The sequence below is a fragment of the Hippocampus zosterae genome, chromosome 7, assembly GCF_025434085.1.
Source record: "Hippocampus zosterae strain Florida chromosome 7, ASM2543408v3, whole genome shotgun sequence".
Taxonomy (NCBI): Eukaryota; Metazoa; Chordata; class Actinopteri; order Syngnathiformes; family Syngnathidae; genus Hippocampus; species Hippocampus zosterae.
In genome coordinates, this window is record NC_067457.1 from 1,862,188 (window position 1) to 1,884,153 (window position 21,966).

The 21,966-nt window shown below is 49.4% G+C and overlaps 1 protein-coding gene across 6 annotated transcripts in view; it reads right to left on the reverse strand.

The window, feature by feature from the left end:
- Positions 1 to 21,966, reverse strand: part of LOC127604013 (neurexin-1a-like) — a 47,432-nt gene that overhangs the window by 8,133 nt on the left and 17,333 nt on the right. For 3 of the 6 annotated variants that reach the window (XM_052070774.1, XM_052070772.1, XM_052070771.1), the window contains 19 exons: positions 18,659 to 18,960; positions 18,116 to 18,139; positions 15,752 to 15,913; positions 13,861 to 13,932; positions 12,824 to 13,048; positions 12,591 to 12,738; positions 11,612 to 11,742; positions 11,241 to 11,493; positions 9,168 to 9,371; positions 7,949 to 7,975; positions 5,272 to 5,394; positions 4,636 to 5,017; positions 4,307 to 4,497; positions 4,068 to 4,241; positions 3,802 to 3,828; positions 2,168 to 2,287; positions 1,890 to 2,071; positions 1,547 to 1,718; positions 73 to 162 (listed from right to left, as the gene is read on the reverse strand). In XM_052070774.1, the coding sequence (XP_051926734.1) occupies positions 73 to 162; positions 1,547 to 1,718; positions 1,890 to 2,071; positions 2,168 to 2,287; positions 3,802 to 3,828; positions 4,068 to 4,241; positions 4,307 to 4,497; positions 4,636 to 5,017; positions 5,272 to 5,394; positions 7,949 to 7,975; positions 9,168 to 9,371; positions 11,241 to 11,493; positions 11,612 to 11,742; positions 12,591 to 12,738; positions 12,824 to 13,048; positions 13,861 to 13,932; positions 15,752 to 15,913; positions 18,116 to 18,139; positions 18,659 to 18,960 (3,009 nt within the window). The remainder of the gene's footprint in view (positions 1 to 72; positions 163 to 1,546; positions 1,719 to 1,889; positions 2,072 to 2,167; positions 2,288 to 3,801; positions 3,829 to 4,067; positions 4,242 to 4,306; positions 4,498 to 4,635; positions 5,018 to 5,271; positions 5,395 to 7,948; positions 7,976 to 9,167; positions 9,372 to 11,240; positions 11,494 to 11,611; positions 11,743 to 12,590; positions 12,739 to 12,823; positions 13,049 to 13,860; positions 13,933 to 15,751; positions 15,914 to 18,115; positions 18,140 to 18,658; positions 18,961 to 21,966) is intronic. The other 3 variants (XM_052070776.1, XM_052070775.1, XM_052070773.1) reach the window with 2 other exon arrangements.

The window sequence follows — 21,966 nt, forward strand, 5'->3', positions numbered from 1 at the left end:
GAGAGAGAGATGTATGAGTAATCATATTGAACTGTTTTAAAGCTTTTAAGGAATTTTAATCAGGGTTTTTACCTTTGTCGAGTAGCCAATCGTCAACTACTCGACCGAGCCGATAGGGGATTCGCTGTCTGGCGATGGCCAGGCGCTCGTTATCAATGTTGCCTTTAATTTAGAGATGAGAACACAGTAGTAATTACGCAGATCCCAAAATCGTGGCACAGGAGCTGGATACACAAAGAAGAGCAATGAAAAGAAAGTAACGGTCCGCTCATGCTTAGTGTGGGGGCAAACAGAATTTGGCGTGCTGGCAGCGGGACGGGAGCACAGACATCAAATACGCCGCAGCCCCACCGCGTTACTGCGGCCGCCATGTTGGATGTGTCAGATGTCCCCGTGAGCTACGGACTAAAATTTCAGAAAGTGACGATTGAGTCCACCAAGATCAGGCTTCTCATTCACCAATTCTCACACCCGAGGATATATCCAGATATATGGATAACTTTTAAAACCAATTGCCCATAAATATTAAAAAATAAAAATAAAAAAGACACCTAAAAATTTAGCAAACAAAAAATTAAGATTAACTGCAAATTTATTGCACCTAAATTGAAGTTGAAATACAACTGAACAAAAAATGTACTCTCCTGGATTCCACAAAAGTTTAAGCCACTGTGACATTATGCAGTTTGAACAGTTATTCTGCGTTACTTTTGTACACCACTAGAGGGAGGCAGCATACCATAACTGAGCAGAATCCTGTGTGATTTGTGGATGTTTTGACGTGGGCGGTATGTGGATGGCTGAGTTACATTTTGTCCTGTTTTTTTTTTTTTAATCTTTTCCTTGAGTCAAAAGATCTGGGCTTGAGAACACAACAGCTTCACTCCTCCACATTTCCACAGCCAATACGGCGGCGACACTGACGCAGGGCCGAGTGTTGTGCATTTGATGTCTATGCTATGGAGTATGTCGCAGCGGTGGCGGCTGCGTTGGTGCCAATTGACAGGCGGAGACGTTTCCACTGAGCGGACTCTTACTCTCTGTTCATTGGCTTTAATCTAAAGAGACATTTCAGGGGTTAACATCTGCAAGAGCACAGGGAAATAACGTTACAGCTGCCACATCACTGGCTTTGGTTCTTACAGAGTTACATGTACAGGACACACACCTCACAACAACTAGCATTGAGCATTGGTTTTAGACGACTGCCTAAAGATTTAGCACTTTAAATAGAACAGGACAAAGGGAAGAAGAAAACAAACAACATTTGTTCCTTATTTTTTCTCACTAGTTAAACATAGGACATGATTTTTAAACTTTTTTTTTTTTTTTTACTGTCTCCCAAAAATGTTATTATTCTCTTTTAATGGTGAGAAAAAACACTGAATTAAATATTACCTTTTAACACTATTTAACAGGCCTAGCTATGGATCAAGCATAAACAATAACACTTTTATGGTTTAAAAAGTTTCAAATCAAGCAAAAAAAATAAAAAATAAATAAGGCAAATATGCGGTCAGAATTGGCGCGCCCGCCCGATGCTTACCTGAGGGGTAGCGCTCGATGACGGGCAGGTCGTCCAGCTGCAGCGTGGCGTTGCCGCCGCTGCGGGTGAAGCGCACTATGTGGTACTTCCCGTCGTTGACGAACTTGGAGCTCTCCTCGATGTTGATGTCGTCCGTGCCCACGTTGAACACCACACGGATGTTGCCCTTATCCTGCGCAAAACACACATGAGTCACATAGCGGTTTTGGCACTTTCCGGCTGTCGCTTGGCCAATTTCTCACTTGATGGCGTGAGACAAAATTTCAGCCTGTTAATCTGGACGCAAATATTTTCTACCATTCAATTCCACATATGGGCGAAACGCTCGCGTTACAGGACGTACTATCTGCAGCTGGAGGTAGTCTCCCAGGCCGGACGCGCTGTCCACACGTAGCAGGATGGCGTGTTTCTGCTGCGTGCTGAAGCCCAGGGCCAGCCGGTCGGCCCGTGTGCTGGGGCGCTCGTTGGGGGGCCACGTGTAGACCACCACGCCGCCGTCGCGGCCGAAAATGTACGTGGTGCCGGCTGGCGTGAAGGGAAAAAAAAAATAATAATAATAAAATCGTCAGTGTTGAACAGACAAACATGGGGCGGACTACCAAGTATGGCGGGCGGGCTCACCATCATTGCAGAGCGGTCCGGCATACGACGTCATGCTGCAGTCGCAAGTAAATCCCTCCCACTGCTGCAGGCAAACGCCCTGATTGGAGCACGAGTCCTCTTGGCACGTCGTGCTGGGACCTGCAGTGAACATGCGTTTTGGGGGACGCACGGGTCATTTCATCTCGAGGAGAAGTACTTTCATGACACCCATAAGTACATTCGGCACAGTTCATTCATACAGTCAGGTATTGTTCAGGTCTGTGACTGTTGTCGTCGTCGTAAACGAGGGTGTGGGCCAGCATCAAAACAAAGTGAACCAAACAGGACGTGTACTCACACTAGGCCATTTTTCCTTGTTTGCGTTGATTCCTATCGCGTAGTTTTGGTGAATGAATAATGATGGGACTTTTTCTAGTCGTTCTGTTCTATTGTCTTTCGTGCAAGATGGCGACAGGGACTTTAAGCGTACTACTTTTGACGACGTGGATTATTTCTATAGTCAGTCACACGCGGGCACAGATGGCCTAGCGGCAGACCCAAAGAGTCCAAAATGGAGAGCATGCGGGTGGTGAGTCCGGATGAGGACAGCAGGAGGAGTTAAACATAACAGTTATGTTTAAAGGCCCCCGGGGTGGTCTCCTGTCTCGCCGTTCTCTTCCTGCCTCATGCTTAGCCACAGCTCATGTGGAATGATCAGGACGGGACGGGACGGGACTCGGAAGAAAATGGCATGCTGCTGTTTGAGGTGGAGCTGTGGTCATCCCGGGACAAGCTGTGACTGACTGACTGTGGCGGTGGTGCGGATGTCACGACTCAAGAGAGGACGGGTCAACCTGGGACCTTTTTCGACTGGGGATCACCGGGATCCACACAAGACTGCACAGCACTGGGGAGTTCAGACGCAAGCGAACGTACATGCCGGGGGGCGGGCAAACCTTTCGGCTCAAGGGCCACATTTGAGGTGGGGGGAAAAAAATGGCATTTGTAGATTTAAACACAAGTAGTGTATTCTAGTAAATGATGATTATTCATTTTATTACTGAAATATTTCCCCCCCCCCCCCAAAAAAACGTACAAGAATTGAAATGTCGATATTTAGAAAATATGGAGCAATGCAACATTTACAGGGTGGGCCAAAAGTAGTTTTTGATTCCACTGAATTATTCTCATGATTATTTTTTTTCATACTTTAGTTTGTAAACAGCAGCAAAGCGGGTTTGAGAGAATGAAGGAAGGCTGAAAAGATACATGAATGAAAAACAGGAAATGATTTGAGGTGAGGAAGGAAAGCTCAATCAAGTCCGTTTGCAGTGGGAGGCAGGGGGAAAAAAGAAAAAGGAAAGAATGCAAAAAGGACGGTCGGAGAGATGTATTTTGGGAGAAGGAAGCAAGGAAAAGGGTAGGTTTCAAAGAATCGAAAGCAAGTGAGGAAAAGGAAGGAAGATCGTAGGGAGGAAAACAAATAAAAAGGAAAATAAAATGGAAAAATTGTAAACGTGTATTGCTACTTTTGGCCCACGCTGTGTATCTTTTTTTTTAAGTTACAAGTCGGCGTATTGTTGTTACTGAAGGACAAAGCGGTCCGTTATGTGGCCCGCGGGCCATCCTTTGCCCTCCCCTGGTATGTGCAGCGCACACAAAAAGCGAGATACCTTGCAAGTCAGCTTTCATCAATGTAACTTTTGTGGGCCAAACAAAAACAAAACAAAAAGCAAACCAAGTTAGATGGTTAGTCGATGAGCACAGATGCTTGTCAAGTGCAGAAAGATGACACAACCTTCCCCCTGGGTTAGTGGGTTACATTTCTTCCCCCCCCACACCCCCAAACAGAGGATGACTTGAATGGAGAGAGAGAGAGAGAAAAAAAAAAGGATGGAAGCCCACGCGCCGCGTAACGCTTAGCGGCGGGCCCGCTCACCTTCGCAGCCCCGCTCCACCTGCCCCACGGTGGCCAGCGCGTCGGCCAGGAGGTCGGGCAAGCGTCCGTTGAGGTCGACGGTGGCCAGGCAGCCCTGGAAGCCCTCGCGGGAGTGCACCAGCTTGGGGAGGTCGCGGTACATCTCTTTGGACACGCCCCCGATGTATAAGTCACCTGTGGCGGGAGACGCACGGACAGTCAATGAGTCAGGTTTGTTGAGCTGCTTGAAGGTGGCGTACCCTTCAAGTCGAGGTTCTTGGCGCCCATGGTGGTCTGAGTGGTGACTTTGGTGTCGATCTTGACGGTGTGGAGGTTGTTGGTATCGCGGGAGATGTGTACATTGTGCCAGTGGTTGTCGTTCAGGGGGCTGTTGGAGTTGCCCTTGATCAGGTGGGCCCCGTTGCCCAGGTCCGAGATATAGTGAAGGTATCTAAAGGATTTAAAAAAAAAAAGGATTCGAGAACATTCACCATGACGTACTCTTACGGTGGCAAAAATTCGTAAAAACACAACATTGACATATTTGCCAAACAGTGACTTGAATGATTATTTTAGCTTTCTTTCTCACCCTTTGACCAGTTCCACCACGATGAAGTCGTTGCCGTTGCCGCGGTTGAAGAGGACGAGGCCGTCGGGCGAGGTGGTCTTGAACTGCATGAAGAGGTGCATGGAGTAGTAGGCCTGCAGCGTGGGCAGCGTGACGAAGCTGGAGCGCGATCGGAAAGTGACCGGGTCGGCCACGATGCTCTTGTAGCCGATGACGGCGTTGAGCTCGCAGTAGTCGATGTCGCCGTTCTTGCACAGGTCGATGTAGGGCATGCCGTTGAGCGCCAGGCCCTGCAGGTGCCCGATGAAGTTGGACGGCACGGCCGGCATGAAGCGCTTCTCCGTCACGATGCCCGTCTCCACGTTGTGGAACTCTAGTTGCGTGTGGTCGCCCGCCATTTGACCTGGGGGTGGCCAGAGTCACGCCTGAGATCTGTTCCGCCTTAGGTACTTCGTCACGACATTGTTTTGTCTAACCGAAAAGAAGTGCTTTGCTGCCCTCTTGTGGAAAGTTTTGGCAATTACAACCCATTTTGCATGGATGCCCATGCAAAATGGGTTGTAATTGCCAAATGTATGCGCATCATAATCATAATGTATGCGCAGCGAAACAATATCTCCAAGTAGTGCAAATGAAGTCACTTGATTGGCGGGTTACCTTCGACGGGCTGCAGGTCGTCCACGGTGAGCTTGAGGCCCTTGCCGCGCCGGACCACCCGCACCGTGTGCCACTCATTATCATTGAGACCCGAGCCCGCAAAGATGGTCTCTGGGCCTTTACCTACACATAGCCCAGAGCACCGTTACACATATGCACACAGGGAGGCGCCGCAGAGACAAGACAAGAGATGCCAGACAGGGAGAAACGGACGGAGACGGAAGAAGAAGAAGAAGACCGTGCAGGCTGGATTGGTGAAGGTGAGGAAAAGAAAAATGAAGATGCAATCTCACACCCGCAGACACGTACATCAATTAAGCTTGCTTCTCTCTTGAATCCCATTTCCAATGCGGTATGTCAACAAACCACACGGTGGAGCAATTGTGCCAAAATGTCTTGCTCATAAAATAATAGCCGTTGTATTTTCTCATATTACCACCCCGTTCTTGTTAAATTAAGCCCACGATGTCCGAAAAAAAAAAAATTCTCGTACCATCACAATATTCATGCCATACGAGATATATTCTTTTCTCATTTCCTTCAAAAAAAGAATTTAAACATTGCTTTTAAAAAGATACAGTATATATTTACACCCAACGCCCCCATGTCTTTTCTAATGTAGTACTCCAACCAAGCTGATGGTGGCACTAGACGCGCACGCACACATTAAAGCGCATCGACCGCGGAGCTCTCCTTGGTGCTGAGGCGCCCACGCCAGCTCCCAATCTGCCTTCGTCCGCTGCGCAGTTGACAGCCTCAAGTCGCGCCGTCCCAACCCGCCAAAGCTCGACAGCGGAGCGCGCCCACCACAAGCCGCCCCCGAGCCCCCGCCGCCATGCGCTTCTGCCCTCCCCCTCCCCTGCAAGCCTCGGGGGTTGGATTGAGTCTGCCGATGGGTGGTAATAACAGTGGGAGGCGGGCGAGAAGTAAACTGACCTCAACCCATCCTGCTGCGGAAAATGTTAACAATCATTCATGCATACACACACGTAACACCGTGGTCGGAATCCTCACATGTACCACTTGCAAAAGTACAAGTAGCAAACAGTTGAGAGTACGCCATACCGGGCACAAAACCTGGCACGTCTTGCAATTTTCCATAAAAATGTGTTCAAAAACACAAAGGTGCAATTACAATACAAGTAAAAAGCTTGCAATATTATACATTTATGCTCACGAAAGAGCACTTAATAATTGAAGTAAAAATTGTGGACAAGGTCGTTTTTCGCCACAGGTGCCAATATGCTATGAATTTTATGAAACGACTTGTGATTTCAATAGGCGAGGAGGGCCGGGGGCGGGGGGGGACCAGAACCTAATCGGCTGCTAGAAATGTCAAGCATCGCAAACACAAACCGCAACAGACACACACACACACGCACACACACAATCAATCCCACGTACAGAACACAGGTGGCGAGTGAAAGTGCAAAACGCAGAAACGCAATTAAGGAGATTGTCTTGCCCATTTCCGCTGGCTGCAAAAGCGATGTGTGGCGTTGTGCCGCGCTGCGCAGCTCGTTCACCGGAGGAGACTCAGCTGTGCTCCAGGCATGAGCAACTCATCCAGTTAGCATGGATCACTGCGCTACACCGTGCGAGATTGAGTGACAGTCAATATGATCGCGGACGTGTGTGTGTGTGTGTGTGTGTGTGTGTGTGTGTGTGTGTGTGTGTGTGTGTGTGTGCCTGCGCGCACACATGCGCCAACGTGGGTGCTTTTTTTTTTGTTCTTGCAATGCATTATGGGGAAAAAAATGATTGAGGGAAATGCAGTGATCTGTGTCAACCTGGGGAGAGCACACCCACAAATACACAAACACGTGCACATAGGCACAGGCTCACACACATTTTTTTTGGGGGGGGTGCGTTGTGCCAGCACGGCACACGCATTAATCTAAAAAAAAAAAAATACAAAATACATCACAAAAAGAAAGTGTGGCACAGGTGCTGACTGAAGAGTAGCGTGTCTAAAATGTGTCCGTCAGAGATTGGATGCAGGGCAGTGTGGCTAGCTAGCGCCGTTTCTATGGCAACTGCGGTCGTCCATTTCGTTCCCCCCAACCCCCCCGCCCCTCGCCCTGTCTTCCTCACTCTGTGGTCGTGACAGACACAAGCGCCACGCCAGGGAATTCAATTTCATCTGGGATTCGACTGCACTTGCAGCAGCATGACGGGAAAGTCGCAAGCGCCAAACACACGCACGCACGCACGCAAGCACCCTAACATCCCTCATGTGGCCGCAAACAAATAAAAGCCCCCTCCCCCCACCGTGGAGGCGCAGTCACATATTTTTAATTAACTCACGTGCTGTACTGGCACGTTAGCTCATTAACTCAAGCTTTCATTCCAACCGTCCCTCTCTGCACTAAAATGGCCGACTAGCACACACACTCAAACACACTCTTAGCGACAACAACAACCACAACCAAAAGCATTAATAGATTTAAATGTTGCAAATGGGTTTTATTTGCTGATTTTAAAGCGCATTTAAAAGACGGGCCCTACTGGGAAATTGCCGGAATATCCAGATGACCAATGCAGGCCGGGCACACACACACACACACCCTCACACACTCTTTAAATGACAGATTGCTTTCAGATGAGTGAACACACACTGGGAAGAGGAAGAAAAAGAGGATGAGAAGGTGGTTATGTGAGATGGAGGCTGACTTACTGGCGGTACAGTTTATCCTGATACAGTCTGGAGGGAGAGCAGAGCAGAGGGTTAATGCCGCACACACGCGCACACGGCCTCCACGCTCCGGGGACGCACACGTCGACACACCGCCAGCGCCTTGCAAATCTCGGGCTCGGGCGACGACCCGACGGGCCACACGGAAGGTCTCGCGCCCGCGTGGTCGCCGCCCGGGCCGGAGTCGTGCAACAAATCGACTCATTTGTTGGATTGATTCGTTTGTTTGTTCCGCCCCCCCCCCCCTCCCCCCGTCCCTTTTTGTTACTCGATGTGTCGCGTGGCGTCAACCACAGAGAAGAACGTGGCTGCAGACAACCAGAGACCCACACATGTGCCCCACTATGAGACGTGTTTTGCGGAGGGGTACACACAGACCGAGCATCGGGATCACTGGAGCATTTTCCAATCAGGAAGCTCGCCGCTCGTTATGTCGTGCGTTTTGAGTATCTCGTCTCAAGTCACCCGCCACAATAAAAAATGACAAGTATCCATTTTTCTTCTTCTTGTTGCCCGCTGGCATCACGTCGCCTCTCACTGGTCAGTCTCGGAACAACGGCTGACATGATCGTGTGTGGTATGCTGTGGGGGGTTATCTCCGGTATGCCACATTTGGAAGACCTTTTTTTTTTTTTTTTTAAATTTCCTGGTCTCGTGTGCATGGTCGCTATGTGTGTACCCCAGCTTCATTTTGTGAATTGCGATGTGGTCAAATAGTTGTGTTTGTGTTGCTGGGGGATGCACAGGTCCACTGGCAGTAAGCAGAGAGTGCAGCTTGAAGCTCGGACCCTCTGTTCAACATTATTACAAAACAAAAACAAAACAAAAAAACGAACAAACAAAACACCACAACTAACCTTTGTTGGCTTTAGTGGAATTTCGAACATACAGTGGGACCATTAAAAGTTACCAGAACAGCTCATTATAAAAAATTTTAAAAAAACTAAACAAAATAGATCATGCCTTTGGCCTTGGTGAAGCAGCATGTGGCTCATGCCACGAATTGCACGTTTGCCATAGTGAAAATCGGAAATCGAAAATTCCAAGCTAAATGAGGTGGTTCCCACTGTGACATCAGACCCATGACTGCTGCAAATGAATTCGAAGACTCGTTGTCATTCGACATTCCAGTTGCAGACACGGATTCCCCTGGATTGGTAATTGCGAGGAGGAGGAGGCGTGCGTGCGTGCGTGCGAGTACCTAGGTTGACGGTGAGGCGCACGCGGCCGCCGTCCAGCTCCAGGCGCAGGGTGTCGGCCGAGTTGCGGGAAGTGGTTGCCATGAGAACGCCGTAGGCCCGCTGGGAGCGGAAGCGCAGCGACACGTCCTCCGCCTCCGTATGCATGGCCATGGGCAGCTGCACCTTCATAAACTTGCTGCCGTCGTACGACAGGATGGTCGCGTCTGCGGGGGACGGACGAGAGGCGGAGGCACAGAGTGTGAGAGGAGGTCGTTTTCAAACTCCGAATGACACAATTGCATGTTGGTGCTCTGTACGCATTCTCCTCCTGGTCTCAATAATAACGAAAAGGCCGCCACAACAGCTAGCATGGCTGACTCGGCTAAAAATAGCATCGGCTAGCTGCCGGCTTTCAGTGATCAGCTTGCATCAGAATATGCGGCGGTGGCAGAGAAACGCCGGCGGCCCCGAAGCCGGCGGCCAGCGTGCAACAAGCTCAGGTGATGCCATCTGCGCACTCGTTTGCATACTCATTTGCATATCCATCACGTCCTCACCCGCGCTACCTGCTGGGGCCAATCTTCAGCTTCTAAACTGTTTACCTGGGAGGCAACGTTCGTTATTGGACAATTACATACGAGGCTAAACACGCTCCTCTCCATTTCTTTGTTTCCCTCTGCGATGGCTCTTTCGCTCTCTCTCTCACTCTCTCTCCGTTCCTACTTTGCTTTCTACCCCCTTCGCTCTTCCTGTTTCCGCGGGAGACGGCGGGAGCCAAGGCAAAAACAACAGAACAGGAAGAGAGGGAGGCTCATGCATACTGATGAGAGGAGGGAGGGAGAAAGTGTTTGCGTGTGTGTGTGTGTGTGTGTCAGAAGAAGTGAACAAATTTATGTGTGAACAGAGGAGGGTTTCGTTAAGTGAGGCAGGCGGAAGCCGTTAGTTAAAATGCAAATGAAGCCTCATTAACGGGTGAGGGCAAGAAGAAGACGAGGACCAAGAAGAAGATGAAGATGGTGGTTTAGCGTGAAAAGCGGCGGAGAAAGGAAGAGCGGCAACATCCTGTCGGTCGCCACTATTGCCTTTGACCGGCAATGTAATATCCACTTTGATTACGGTTGCTTCGTTTTGGTTACCACGGAGACCAGCGGACGAGGACGAAGAGCCACGGTGCATCAGTTCGCCGAGTCAACTGTGCAATTTTGCACCCCCTTTTACACAGCCTGTAAAGGCCGGTGCCGGATCACGGCGTCCAATCATTTTTCAAAAAGGAAGCAGTGACGGGAAAGATGTCCGCTCTTTGGATAGTAAACATCGGTGGCGGTGTTTCGTTTAAGAGGAGAGGGTGAGGATGAGGAGGACGAGGGAGGGAGCGATGGAGGATGTCAAAAAAAAAAAAAGAAAAAGAAAAAAAGGAGGAAGAAACCACAGGTAGAAGGCGTAAACACGGCCAATCACGCTCTCCATCTGCTTCACCATCTGTGCTTCCTTTAATCCAGCGACGCAGCAGTTAGTGACCCCTCAATGTGCGCTCTCACACACACACACACACACACACACACACACACACACACGGGATGAGAAACACTCTCGAGTCCAGCGACAATCGCCGCCGCTTCTTCTTGTCTGACTCCATCTCTCCGGCTGAATCAGTCCCACCGGCGCTGTTCCCTCTTTCAATTCATCGCTCTTTTTTTTTTTTTTTTTTTTGCTCCCTCGTATCTCGCCGCCGAGATTCCCTCCCGTGTTCCCCTCACCTGCCGTCACGTCGCGATGGTTCCGAGCCAGGGCCTCGGTCGCCGCCGCATGGATTGCGCCGCTCCTACCTAACTGTGGCCCCCTCGCTCCGATCTCGCCGCTCTTTTTATGCCCCCGAATAAAAATAAGCGGAGGGCTGCTGCAGATGGGTCGCCATTTTCTCGTCAATCTTGACAAGAATTATTTTTTTACATTTCTTTTCTTTTTAATGAGGACCGGGTTTTTGCCCATGTTGCCATTCTGTATTCCACGCGTACATCATCCAATTATCCAACAACAACAACATTTCTGATTGGCTAGTAAGTGCCGCGGGGGTTTGTTTTTGGGGGGCTCACCTCTCTCGCAGGAGCGTCCCAAGTATCCGGTGCCGGAGCAGTCGCAGACGTAGCGGTTCCAACCCTCGCGGCAGACGCCGTTGTGCTGGCAGGGGTTGGACAGGCACTGCTTGGGCGGCTCCCTGGAGCACGACGGCTTCACGCCCACCGCACGCTGGGCCTCGGCCAGCCGCCGGATGTCTTTGCTTTGGCCGTCCACAAACAGGTCGCGGATGCAGCCCACGTAGCCGTAGTTCAACAGCGCCGTCCACACCTGAGGCAGGCGAGGGGGGGGGGGTCGATCGTACGTTAAGTCAAGCTATCCACTAATTCTTCTGGGTAGTGTGGAGGCTTTTTCCAATCTGTATCTCCCCCAAATTATCTCGACGCACCTCCGTGGGGAAGATGAGTCCGGCGCGGTCCTCGGGAAGACCCCCAAGGTAAAGCGTGTCATCCAGGTCCAGGATCTCGTTGTCGCCGGGCGCCGTGTACGCCGTTCTCACACTGTTCACCGAGATGGTCCCTGAATGCAGCACACACACATCGCCGCAATGACCTTCAGCCACCGCCACCACCAGCGCTATCATCATCATCGTCTCGCCTCTCTCTTCGCAGTCCTCCGGACGACGAGTGACACAAATGCGCAGCCTTCATCTGTGAGTCATCATCAGCAGCGGCGGCGGCGGCGAGCGAGCGAGCGCCGTCCACCATTTTGTCATCAATAAATCATGGCCGGTTTATTGTTAGTCACGGCCGCCGCGAACAATTGAGAAGTAACGCTGGCGGGATGAGAAAAGCCAGTGCGCCGTTTGCAATTACAAAGTCATAAACAACGCGAGTGCATATTGATTGTTTGGAGTGTCGGATTCAATCAGCTGTCCTTTGTTTTCTGACAACAGACAACGGGCGGACAAACGGCATTATTGCCACAGGGGAGCGGCAAAGCGGACAAATTTGAGCTCGGCCCCCCCCCCGTCGTGCCAACGGCGCCGTCCAAAAAGTCACGGGCGAGAAGAGACGAGCGAGGGAGAGGCGTGGTGGCGCCGCCGCAACCTCCCCCCCATCCCTGAATCTATTCTGCCATCTTGCCTCATTTATCACATGATATGCATGAGACTACTTTATGGATACTGGGGGCGGGGGGGGGGGGGGGGGGGGGCGTCTTGTTGATTTGTTTGCACAGTGAATTAGTGCAGGCAAAGTAGAATAAGGACAAGATAAGTCAAATACATTTGGGTCATCAAATCAACTAAATACAGTGAAGGGAAACAAAAAAAGTCAATTAAAGTCAAATACAATTAAAATAAAATTTGGCAAGTAATCCATTGGGGGGGAAGAAAAATTTGAACGTTCAAATATGGCAAATGGTACCTGAGCGTCCGTCCCTCTGAAAGTCCACGTGGTACCATTCCCCATCATTGACCTTCCTGTCGATGGCTTTCGTTTTGGTGGTTCCCGAGCCCATGTCCAGCAGCAGGTACAAGTGGCCGTCCAGCATCTCGATGGCAAAGAAATCCACCTGAACGGCCAGCGGGACAGAATCAAGTTAGAACCGAATTAAATGTAACCAAAAAACAAGAAGACTTGTTGCTTAAGGCGTTTACCTTAACGGTGGGCGGCGTGCGAGGGTCCTTGCGCTGCATCTGCCGCGGCTTCCCGTGGCTGAAGAGCATCAAGCCATTGGGCTCGGTGGTCCTGAAGTCGAAGGAGATGGAGCCCGCCTTCTTGGCCGTCCACTTGCTGAGCGCCACGAAGGACTCGGGCGTGTCGAAGGTGACGGGATCCAGCGTGGCCACGCTCTCGCACTTGAAGGAAACCACGCCGCTAACCTGGGGGGGGGGCGGATGGGAGTCATGAGTCATCGCGTCGAGCTTATCGCGAACAAAACGCAATCCTTTCGTGGATTGAAACCACGCCAGGTTCGGCTCCCGGCCACATTTGAACAACATAATCCCATTAAGCGAGTAGAGAAAGTCTTTAAAGATGGAGTAGAATCAAGCTCCTGATTATCGCGGGGGATACTTTCCAGACACACGCGCGCGATAAGTGAAAATTTGCGATATCGAGAGAGCATATAATAATGGCGTGCTATTTTCCACAGTATATTACCGTCTATATAACTCGAGGTTATTATAGTTAACAAAATACGTAAAATTTAAACAGAAAAAATATTTTTGCTCAGCAAATAAAACAAAAAGAGGACAACTACATTTTACGTTTAAAAACCTAACAATAAATATTGCAAAAATGTTTCCGTCTGTATTTAATTCAGTCGTACTGTTTCGCCGTACAGAAGATAGACGGAATTAAGAGTCCACGGCTAAATAGTGCAGCAGAAACCGTCTCTCCTTTCCCGCATACCAGGTCATGACAGTCAGTCACTAGATGTACTTTGAAAAAGAGAATAATAAAAAAAAAAAAAATCATGGCTAAAGGGCCGGCACTCTAAAATGGGCTTATTAGCGGCAAAATGTCTCCTCTTCAGATTGAAACGACAGCAGGTTGCGCCCGTGGCAACATTTCAACAAATAATTCCATTTAGCCAGACGAGAGCGTTTTTAAAGCTGCCGTGGGACAATAAAGAAAAGTCTGCCGTTGGATAAAAAGAGAAGACCATGTTGGCTGGCTGACTCCACCTTACCTTCATCTTTGGGTCTCCCTGTTTAGCGAGTCGAGATAGCTCCAGCCGCACATCGTTATTCTTGTACACCACCTTCGGGGGTTTAAAAAAAAAAAAGAAAGAAAGAGAGAGAGACTTAAGGGGGTACGAGGAGCAAGGATGTAACATGAAATCACTTTGGAATCCCAAACGATGGAAGCTTTTATTTTGAAAAACTTCTTGGGAGTCATTTCAAAGACTCGTAATTGGACATCGGGGAGTGCTCTCCGGTTATCACCCTGCGTCAGAACCGGCCACCGAAAAAAAGACTTTTGTGGGCCCCGAAGGAAGTGGATTTGAACTCAAGGATAGCGCCCATACCACTTTTTTGTACACCGAGTACAATTACTTACATTTGTGTATATCCTGCCGTTTTGCTTCACTTTTCAGAGTATCCGACACTCTACAATTCTGGCTTGCTGGTGTATTTTGATGGACGAAAACCACACTTGGGGACTGTTTTAAATAATGGGGGGGGGGGGGGGGGGGGGAATACATGACACGTCTCGTTGAATTTCAAGTATTGTTGGCTCGGGACAATTTTGAGTGAAGCGAGCCAGGCCGGCGGTTTGTGTTCTTCCCGCTGCACTTTGACACAGAAAGCTCTCTGACGGAGCGGCAGAAGACGGCGCTCGTGCCGAGCATTCTGATGCGACGAGCGCCAAGACAGGGCTCGGCTTTATTAACCCGGAGCTCCTCCTTCCACCCGCCTCCTTCAGCTTTGAAGGCCTTTGACGCGTTCTTAGCCATTTGCCGCGACATGCATTTGTCAAGAAATGTCAATAAAACCGTGCAATGCATTTACCGTAAGTATTACAATGAATATAGAGTATATCTAAGCACAATGAGTCGACAAAATGAAAGAAAACAATATATAAAAATGCTTTTTTTCCCAAAATGAAATAAAATCACCCCCCCACCCCCCAAATGTGGCGATATTAAATATGGAAACGCGATCCATCTTAATGGAAACATCCAGCTCTCTCTTTGGCACGTCATATGTCGCCTCGTTTGTTTACGCCGCTCGCTTGCTAAGTGAATGAAGGACACACTGTCGGCGTGCGTGTGTTTATGTCTCTTCGGTATACGGGGGTTGCGTTTCAGAATCACGTGAGTCGCTGCCGGGCTAATTAGCATGCGGCGAGTCCCTCAACGACAGTCCGCATCAGCAATTCTCTCTGATGTTGGCAAGGTGTCTGGGACTTCTGGTGAGAATCAGCCAATTGGAAGTGTCTCTGTTTGTGGATGTGTTCCCCCCCCCCAACCCGGTGAAGAGAATGTCTGTAAAATATGAAGTAAGGAAATAGAAGCAACTGACACGGTAGTGACCATATGCAGTCAACATCGTCATTGGACATTAGAGGACCCCCCAGCCACAACTACTACTACTGATGAATTGATTTTTTTAGAAAATCTGTTTAATTCAAGATCAGGAAAGGAACGCTATGTAATTGTAAAAACTTACGCCCAGACTTCATCTAAGACAAAAGACCCGCAAAAGCAGTGGAAATCTGTGAGAGAGAATTCTGCGAATGTTTTTACACGGACATCAGGAGTCATTTTTCAATTTCGCGGTGAACGCGACGTGCGGCTGGCTGCATGAGGGATGTAAGTCCAAGAGATTTGCGACAGGATTAGTCCCCGTCTAGGGACGCGGAAGCTATCGTCAGAGACTGAATCGCTCAGATGGAAGATGTAACTCCGCTAAGGAGCATACAAATAGATCATTCAAGTAGCGTGCACGGTTTGAAGAGCTTGGAAAGTGAATCCTAGACATTTGTTTTTAGACGCATTAGACACGAAGCATCTTTTGCTCGTTTGCTCCGTTGATATTTTGGCGGCAGTTTGGCAACGTCAAAACCTCCCCCTCTACCTCTTTCAAACAGCCCATGAAGTTGTTGCTGACTGGAGAGCCGGGCAGGTCGGCCGTGCTGGGGCTCCCACCCACATAGAAGAAGTCGTCGGAGCCCAGCATGGTGTAGTCCTCCTGGGTGTAGCCCGTAGTGGTCAGGATGCCGTCCACCGAGATGGTCACCTACACAACAAAGCACAGGGAAAGGACACGCTATATACTCACAGCCAAGGGCGCAGCTAGCCGTTAGCTAGGCGCAGATTAGCCAAATTAGCCCCCCGTTACTCTGGCAACCAAATGTGATTGTGGCGGAAGGATGGCCTGATTGGTTGGGGGGGAACTTGTGTGTTTTTGCATTGCGTGTAGCGCGCCGTGTGGTCATGGAGGTGAGTCTGTTGTTTCGGGAGCTTTTTCCGGGTTGGAAGGAAACATCGCGGTCGCCGGTGTGGGTAGTGTGATAAGGGTGGGCCGACAATATCTTGGATCGGTGGTGTTGCGATCAGGTTACTGGCCTTGGTTTTAAGGCCGGAGCGAAGAAAGGTCAAGGTTCCACCCTGGACCCACCCAGGTCGTGGCTGTCTCTTAGCTGTCGCGGTGAAGGTTTTTCAAAACCAATGCTCCTCCTCAGAGTGAGCTGCCAAACGGGATGGTTAGCCCTGATGCAAAGATCTGCCTAGCCTTGCCTCCGAGTTGTCGCGGGCAAGGTTTTCTCAACCCCCAGGAGACTAATCGATCTGCAGCGAGACTCCTCTGTGAGAAAAATGGTGCCAGAAGTAGGATTCCTCACCGTCAATCCATCCACGGCGAATCCAGTTGAGGCAGACACCCCCGGACCAAACTAAATGTCGCAACCGGGTTAACCGGGACGTGCTAGTGGACTAAACCAACACCACTGGAACCATTATTGATCTTGGGGCCGAGAAGCCATCTAGCACTCTGGCAGATATTCACTTTGTCACCTGACGCCTTCACAAAGACCAATCACGGGAGATCGCCCGACAAACGCAGACTCCACCTTTGCATTAAAAGCTCTTTGTCCCCATCGCCGATACAACTTTTAACAGCCCGCCTCGCTCGACGCGCGAGCGGTGCCCCCTTTGCCATCCAACAGGCTCCAATTCGGTCACTTGAAGGCCATCGTTAGCATTTAAGGTTTTAGTCGAGTCGGTAGGCTTTTTCGTGCTCGTTAGTAGTGTTGATGATGTTAGTAAGCTGCGATGGCGTCAGTGTGTTGTTAGTTGCGATGATGTTGTTAGTGGGGGAGGTTTGCCATCTTGGGGGTGGGGTATTTTATTTTCAGCTCGGATGACACCCCGACGACCAACGCGCACGTTTGGATGACGACACACACAGTTACTTCCACGTGCGTCGGATGGGTCACTTGGCTCATTCCACAAACATGCGGCGTGGCTGCTCATTCCGCATGCGCAAGGAGGGTGACGGGGTGATGGCAAGCATGCAGTTGCAGCTGGCAAGACCGGGAAAAAAAAAAACAATTCAAGATACAGGTAGCGCTGAACGGGCCCTTGAACCCCAATTAGTCAATGCCAATCCTCTTTGACGCCATATTTGATTGAGCTCTGGCCCGTCTTTTTGCTTCGAAGCGGAGCCTATTTAGAAAAAAATTGTTTGAAGAGTGGCAGCTTCCACTTAAACTGTCGCACTGTTAAATATTGGTTGTGATTGACATGACCGTACAATCTGTTCATCAAAGCATGAGCTGTGGAATTTGCCCAAAATGGCTTCCGAAGCCGAATATGACATACTTCCATTGTGGAATTTGTTCTGGTCAATTGTGTAATTCTGAGACCTGTGACGGCAGCTGATTTTTTTTTTTTTTCCCGCACCTGAACTTTCATGGAAGAGACTCTGAAAGAGGAGACATACGCTCAAATACGTAGTTGCAGAATATTTGCGAAAACGGATGACATTTCAGGCGTGTTAAGGTCCCCTCGCCCCGAACAAAAGTGCACTGGAAGTAGGAAGGATTCCACGAGGGGTTCGCACTACCGACTTCTTGGGCCGTAAAAGAAAAAGCAGAGTCGGAAGTCAGTTTTTGTGCATGCAAAGGAGGAGGCGGGACACTGGCATGCAGGTGAGGCGTGACCCAATCAGATGTCATGAGGCGGGGAAAAAACACCGCTAATGGACGAGAAAGTGGGAATAATGAAAAAAAAAAGAAAAAGTCGTGGAGAGAGGGGCGAGGGCTGGGTGAGGAAGAGATCTTAAGCTTGATTTTTTTTTAACAACCGCACTTATCCTTTCATTGCTTACTTATTTTGCTGTTGTAAAAAGGAAATAAGACACGGGGGGGAAGGGGGGGAGGCAAAAGCCAAACTAAGAAACAATTAGAATGGCATCTACCGAACAATGGAGTTTGTTTACCATAGCGTGTCCAATGCCTGAGTGCTTTGTAGGAGAGGGGGGGAAGAAAGGAAAGCAAATCAAAAATTGTGAACAGAAGGAATTGGAGGAAAGGAAAAAATAAAAAAGGGGGGGTTGGGGGGGGGGGAAGCTAGAAAAAGAAGGCCCTCTGGTGAGGAGTGCTTTTCGCTAGGAGAAGGGCACAAGTTAGTAGTATGAATCATTCCATGGATGGTGTTAGTTAGTTCTGCTGGCAGGGTTAGTAACAAGTTAGTAGTCACAGCACGTTAGTAGTAGTGGTCACTCACTCACTCACTCACTCACTCAACTCGGTTGGATGAGAAGAAGCACTCACCTGCCAGAGCTGCGGGATGGCTGAAAACTAACAAGACATTGGCGGCGCGGAGCACAGACTACTTTGCGGAGCTTCGAGGTGAGCGTTAGTGGCCCCTTTTGTCGGGCCCCCGTGCACCCGCCGGCGGCAAGCAGAACTCAGTTCTCAACAATCAATTCAAGCGAAGGCCGAAAAGCCTCGGGAGGGGGGGGTCGGTGCTGCGCCTTTACCTGTCTGAGGTTGCGGGTGACCTTGACGTCGTGCCAGGCGTTGTCGTTGAACTTGCCGTTGACGGGCTCCACCAGGGCCTCGAAGGCGCCCGAGCCCAAGTTGATGACCAGCGACACGGCGCCGTTCTTCAGCGCCAGGTTGACGTAGTCGGCCGACTTGCCCGTGTGCAGCATCAGCCCGTTGCGCTGCAGCGTCTTGAAGGAGAGCGTGATCTCGTCGCTGCTCGACTGGATGGGGTTGGGCGACAGGTCGTAGCAGAAGAACTCGGAGCCCTTGAAGGTGGCCACGTACTCCTCGCGTGCTATCGAAAAGAAGAGAAAGAACGAGAAAAAGAATCAGCATCACCGCCATACTTATTTACAGGTTTGTTTTTTCTTCGGTGGTTTTATAGTCCTAACGCTGCGGTAGATTTGTTTTTTTTTTGTTTTGCTCGTTGAGTGCTAATCTCCACGATATAAAAAAAATTGCAAAAAGAAAGACGACAAATTGCATTTGACAAGATAATGAGAGTGATTAGTACATTTCCCGGCCCGCGTCGCCTTATCCCCCCCCACGCGTTTTGCTCCGAGGTGACAAAACGGTGGGTGTTGATCACAACTAGCCGAGGCGCACAAAGCTGGCAAAATATTCTTTAAGAAGCTCCCAATGTTTGTTATTGTCAAGCAAATCTGCACACACACACACACACACACACACACACGGTGCTAGGGCGCTAATTGTAGCATAGTGCGGCGTAAACAAGCTTTGATCACTCGTGTGGGTTTGCAGCTTCGGCGGAGCGGGACGCCAGTGCGACATGAGTCGCGAGTCGTCACGGCAGCCACGCTCGCCAACATGTCGCTGGGAGAACAACTGCAAGCACGCATCTGACGCTCGTGTTTGACATGCTAAAAAGGGTATTTTTTAAAAAATATTTTGAACTAGAAAATATACTCAAGATAATATTAAAAATAAGTGCAAATTTAAAAATATTTTACAATTACAATTAAAATAGATATTTAGATCAAATCATCCTAAACAGAAAATAACGGCGGCCAAGCGTCCGATTAGAATTCCGCACCACGTGGAGTCGACCAATGGCAGTTTGCCTGGCACGCCATTGGTGACCCCCCCCCCCAAGGACATTAGCCCAAGGTTTGGCAATTCATCATCCTTAAAGCTCTCGGGCCTGTTATCAAGCCGCGCTTGTGCACGCATGCACAAATGCGCGAAAAGTCATCGAGCGTTGCATACACAAGCGAGGGCGACGTCCGCCATCTTGCATACGGGTCGGGCCTGGGTAAGAGGACGAGAGGGGGGGGGGGTGGCCGTGTCATAAATAGAGTCGAGTGGAAAAGCATGTTACGGCTGAGCCGGAGAAGCGGGGCCCGAATGGAAATGGGGCCGCACTCCACCAGTGAGGAGAATGGACAGAATAATGAGAGGGTGGGGGGGGGGGGGGGCGAGGCGAGTGGGCGCCAGTGAGAATGTGTCACGATTCAAAGCCCAATTATGGCAAATTGTCTTCCTTTAACGCGAAGAAGTAGAAAAAGATGAAGTGGCAATGTGTCGCCTGCCAGTCGCGCTGCGCGATTCCCGACTGGCAATATTAACTGACTATCGTCGGCGTGTGGCGCGCCTCTCCGTCCCCCCCCCGGCAAATTTACACCCGTGCGTAAAAGCATCCCCCGGTGCTCGATGACCCCGAAACGCTCACACTTCCTCTTCCTGTTGCAAATCCTCACGTCACAGCGCGTCGTCTGCAGCATATGGAAGCGCGTACGTGGAAATACACGCACATACATAAACACACATTCTTGGCACACCTGACGCACTCGCTGTGAGTGGATCATCTCGGATTAATCCAGTGAGTCACTATTAGCTTGGTGGGAACACAGTAAGACACAAAACACTTGGGAAGGAAATGCTGCCTTACAAGGAACGACAAAATTGTATATATCGAAAAAATAAAATAAAGCGCACCAAATGTGTCGTAACTGGACATACTAAAAGCCTCAAGCACAAAATTCAACAGGAGGCCAGCCATTTGGGTTTGAAGCAGCCATTTTGAAGCAATTCCAGAGCTTTGACAAACTCCTACTAAGGCATTCTCTCCCAAATGAGCTCCAATCTGAAGTGTGTCCTGGACAGATGGGGCCAAGCTAAATTGCCGTTTTACATCCGCCGTCCAAGTGAGGGAGGAACGTGGCAATAAAAGTTTGATGAGCACTTTCGAGGATTGGCCATGAAAAAAAAGACGCTATGAAGCGGATGGAAAATGCATCCGATCGCAGATCAACTCGCGACAACAGAAAACCGATTTCTGTACCGGCGCATTCCGCGATAGGGACGAGTCCCGCTCTTAAGGTAGAGAGGATCATAAAGCATCAACACAATTGTGAAGCTTTGTAAAATTCAGTCATTTAACACAAACAAAGGTTCTTATGAAGCATGACTTGCCCAAAACAAACATGAAAACCAAAATGGAGAAAACCAATTTAGCAGCAAAGTGTGCAGTTCTCAGTCTGTGCACATTTTTCTCTCTCTCTTTCTTTTTTTTTAATCTTCAAACCTGCAGAATGCAACTCGGAACAGATCTCTGAAATCAGCCGAGTAAATCAAACCATAAACGGGCATCCCGGAAATTAACGAGCAATTTGCAGCTTTCTGTCTCGTTCGTCTTTTCCATCAGCTAATTTCTCACCGTTTCCAAAGCAACTGGGGTTTTTTTTTTCCCCATGGAGAGCGGGAGACAAAGAGAGGTTGACTGAGGGAAGCGCACGTTATCATGGACAGCTGTACGGAAAATAAATTGAAGCAAAGGTGCACAGGGGAGGAAATCAAACCATCTACAGTGCTTGCCCCCCTCACAATATCGTTTGCACCCCTGCTATTTACTCTGATTGTTTTATTTCTTTAAGCCATCGCTTTTTATGGTTTTTTTTTTCTGGACTCACTCAGGTCATGTGTGAAAAGAGCCACAGTCACCGAACCGAAACACTTTTTTTTTTTGCAGTTTAGTAAATGCAGTGAACACAAAGCGCACGATCGCGCACATGCTGCTGTCAGCCACGGCTCACGTTCACGTACGTAAAAAATGACTATTTCGGTCCCGTTCTATTGTTTCTCATATGTCTTTGTCTCAGTCTAATTTCTCCCCGTTTCCCTGCCACCCGAGTGATTGTGTTTTTTTCTTTTTTTTTAAATGGATGGGGGGGGCGTGATCAAGTGAAACGCACATGATCACAGACAGCTGCACTGAATCAAAATGGCCGACAGAGGCGGTTGGGCGCACGTCAGGGGAATGCACATTACGCCATACCTGATG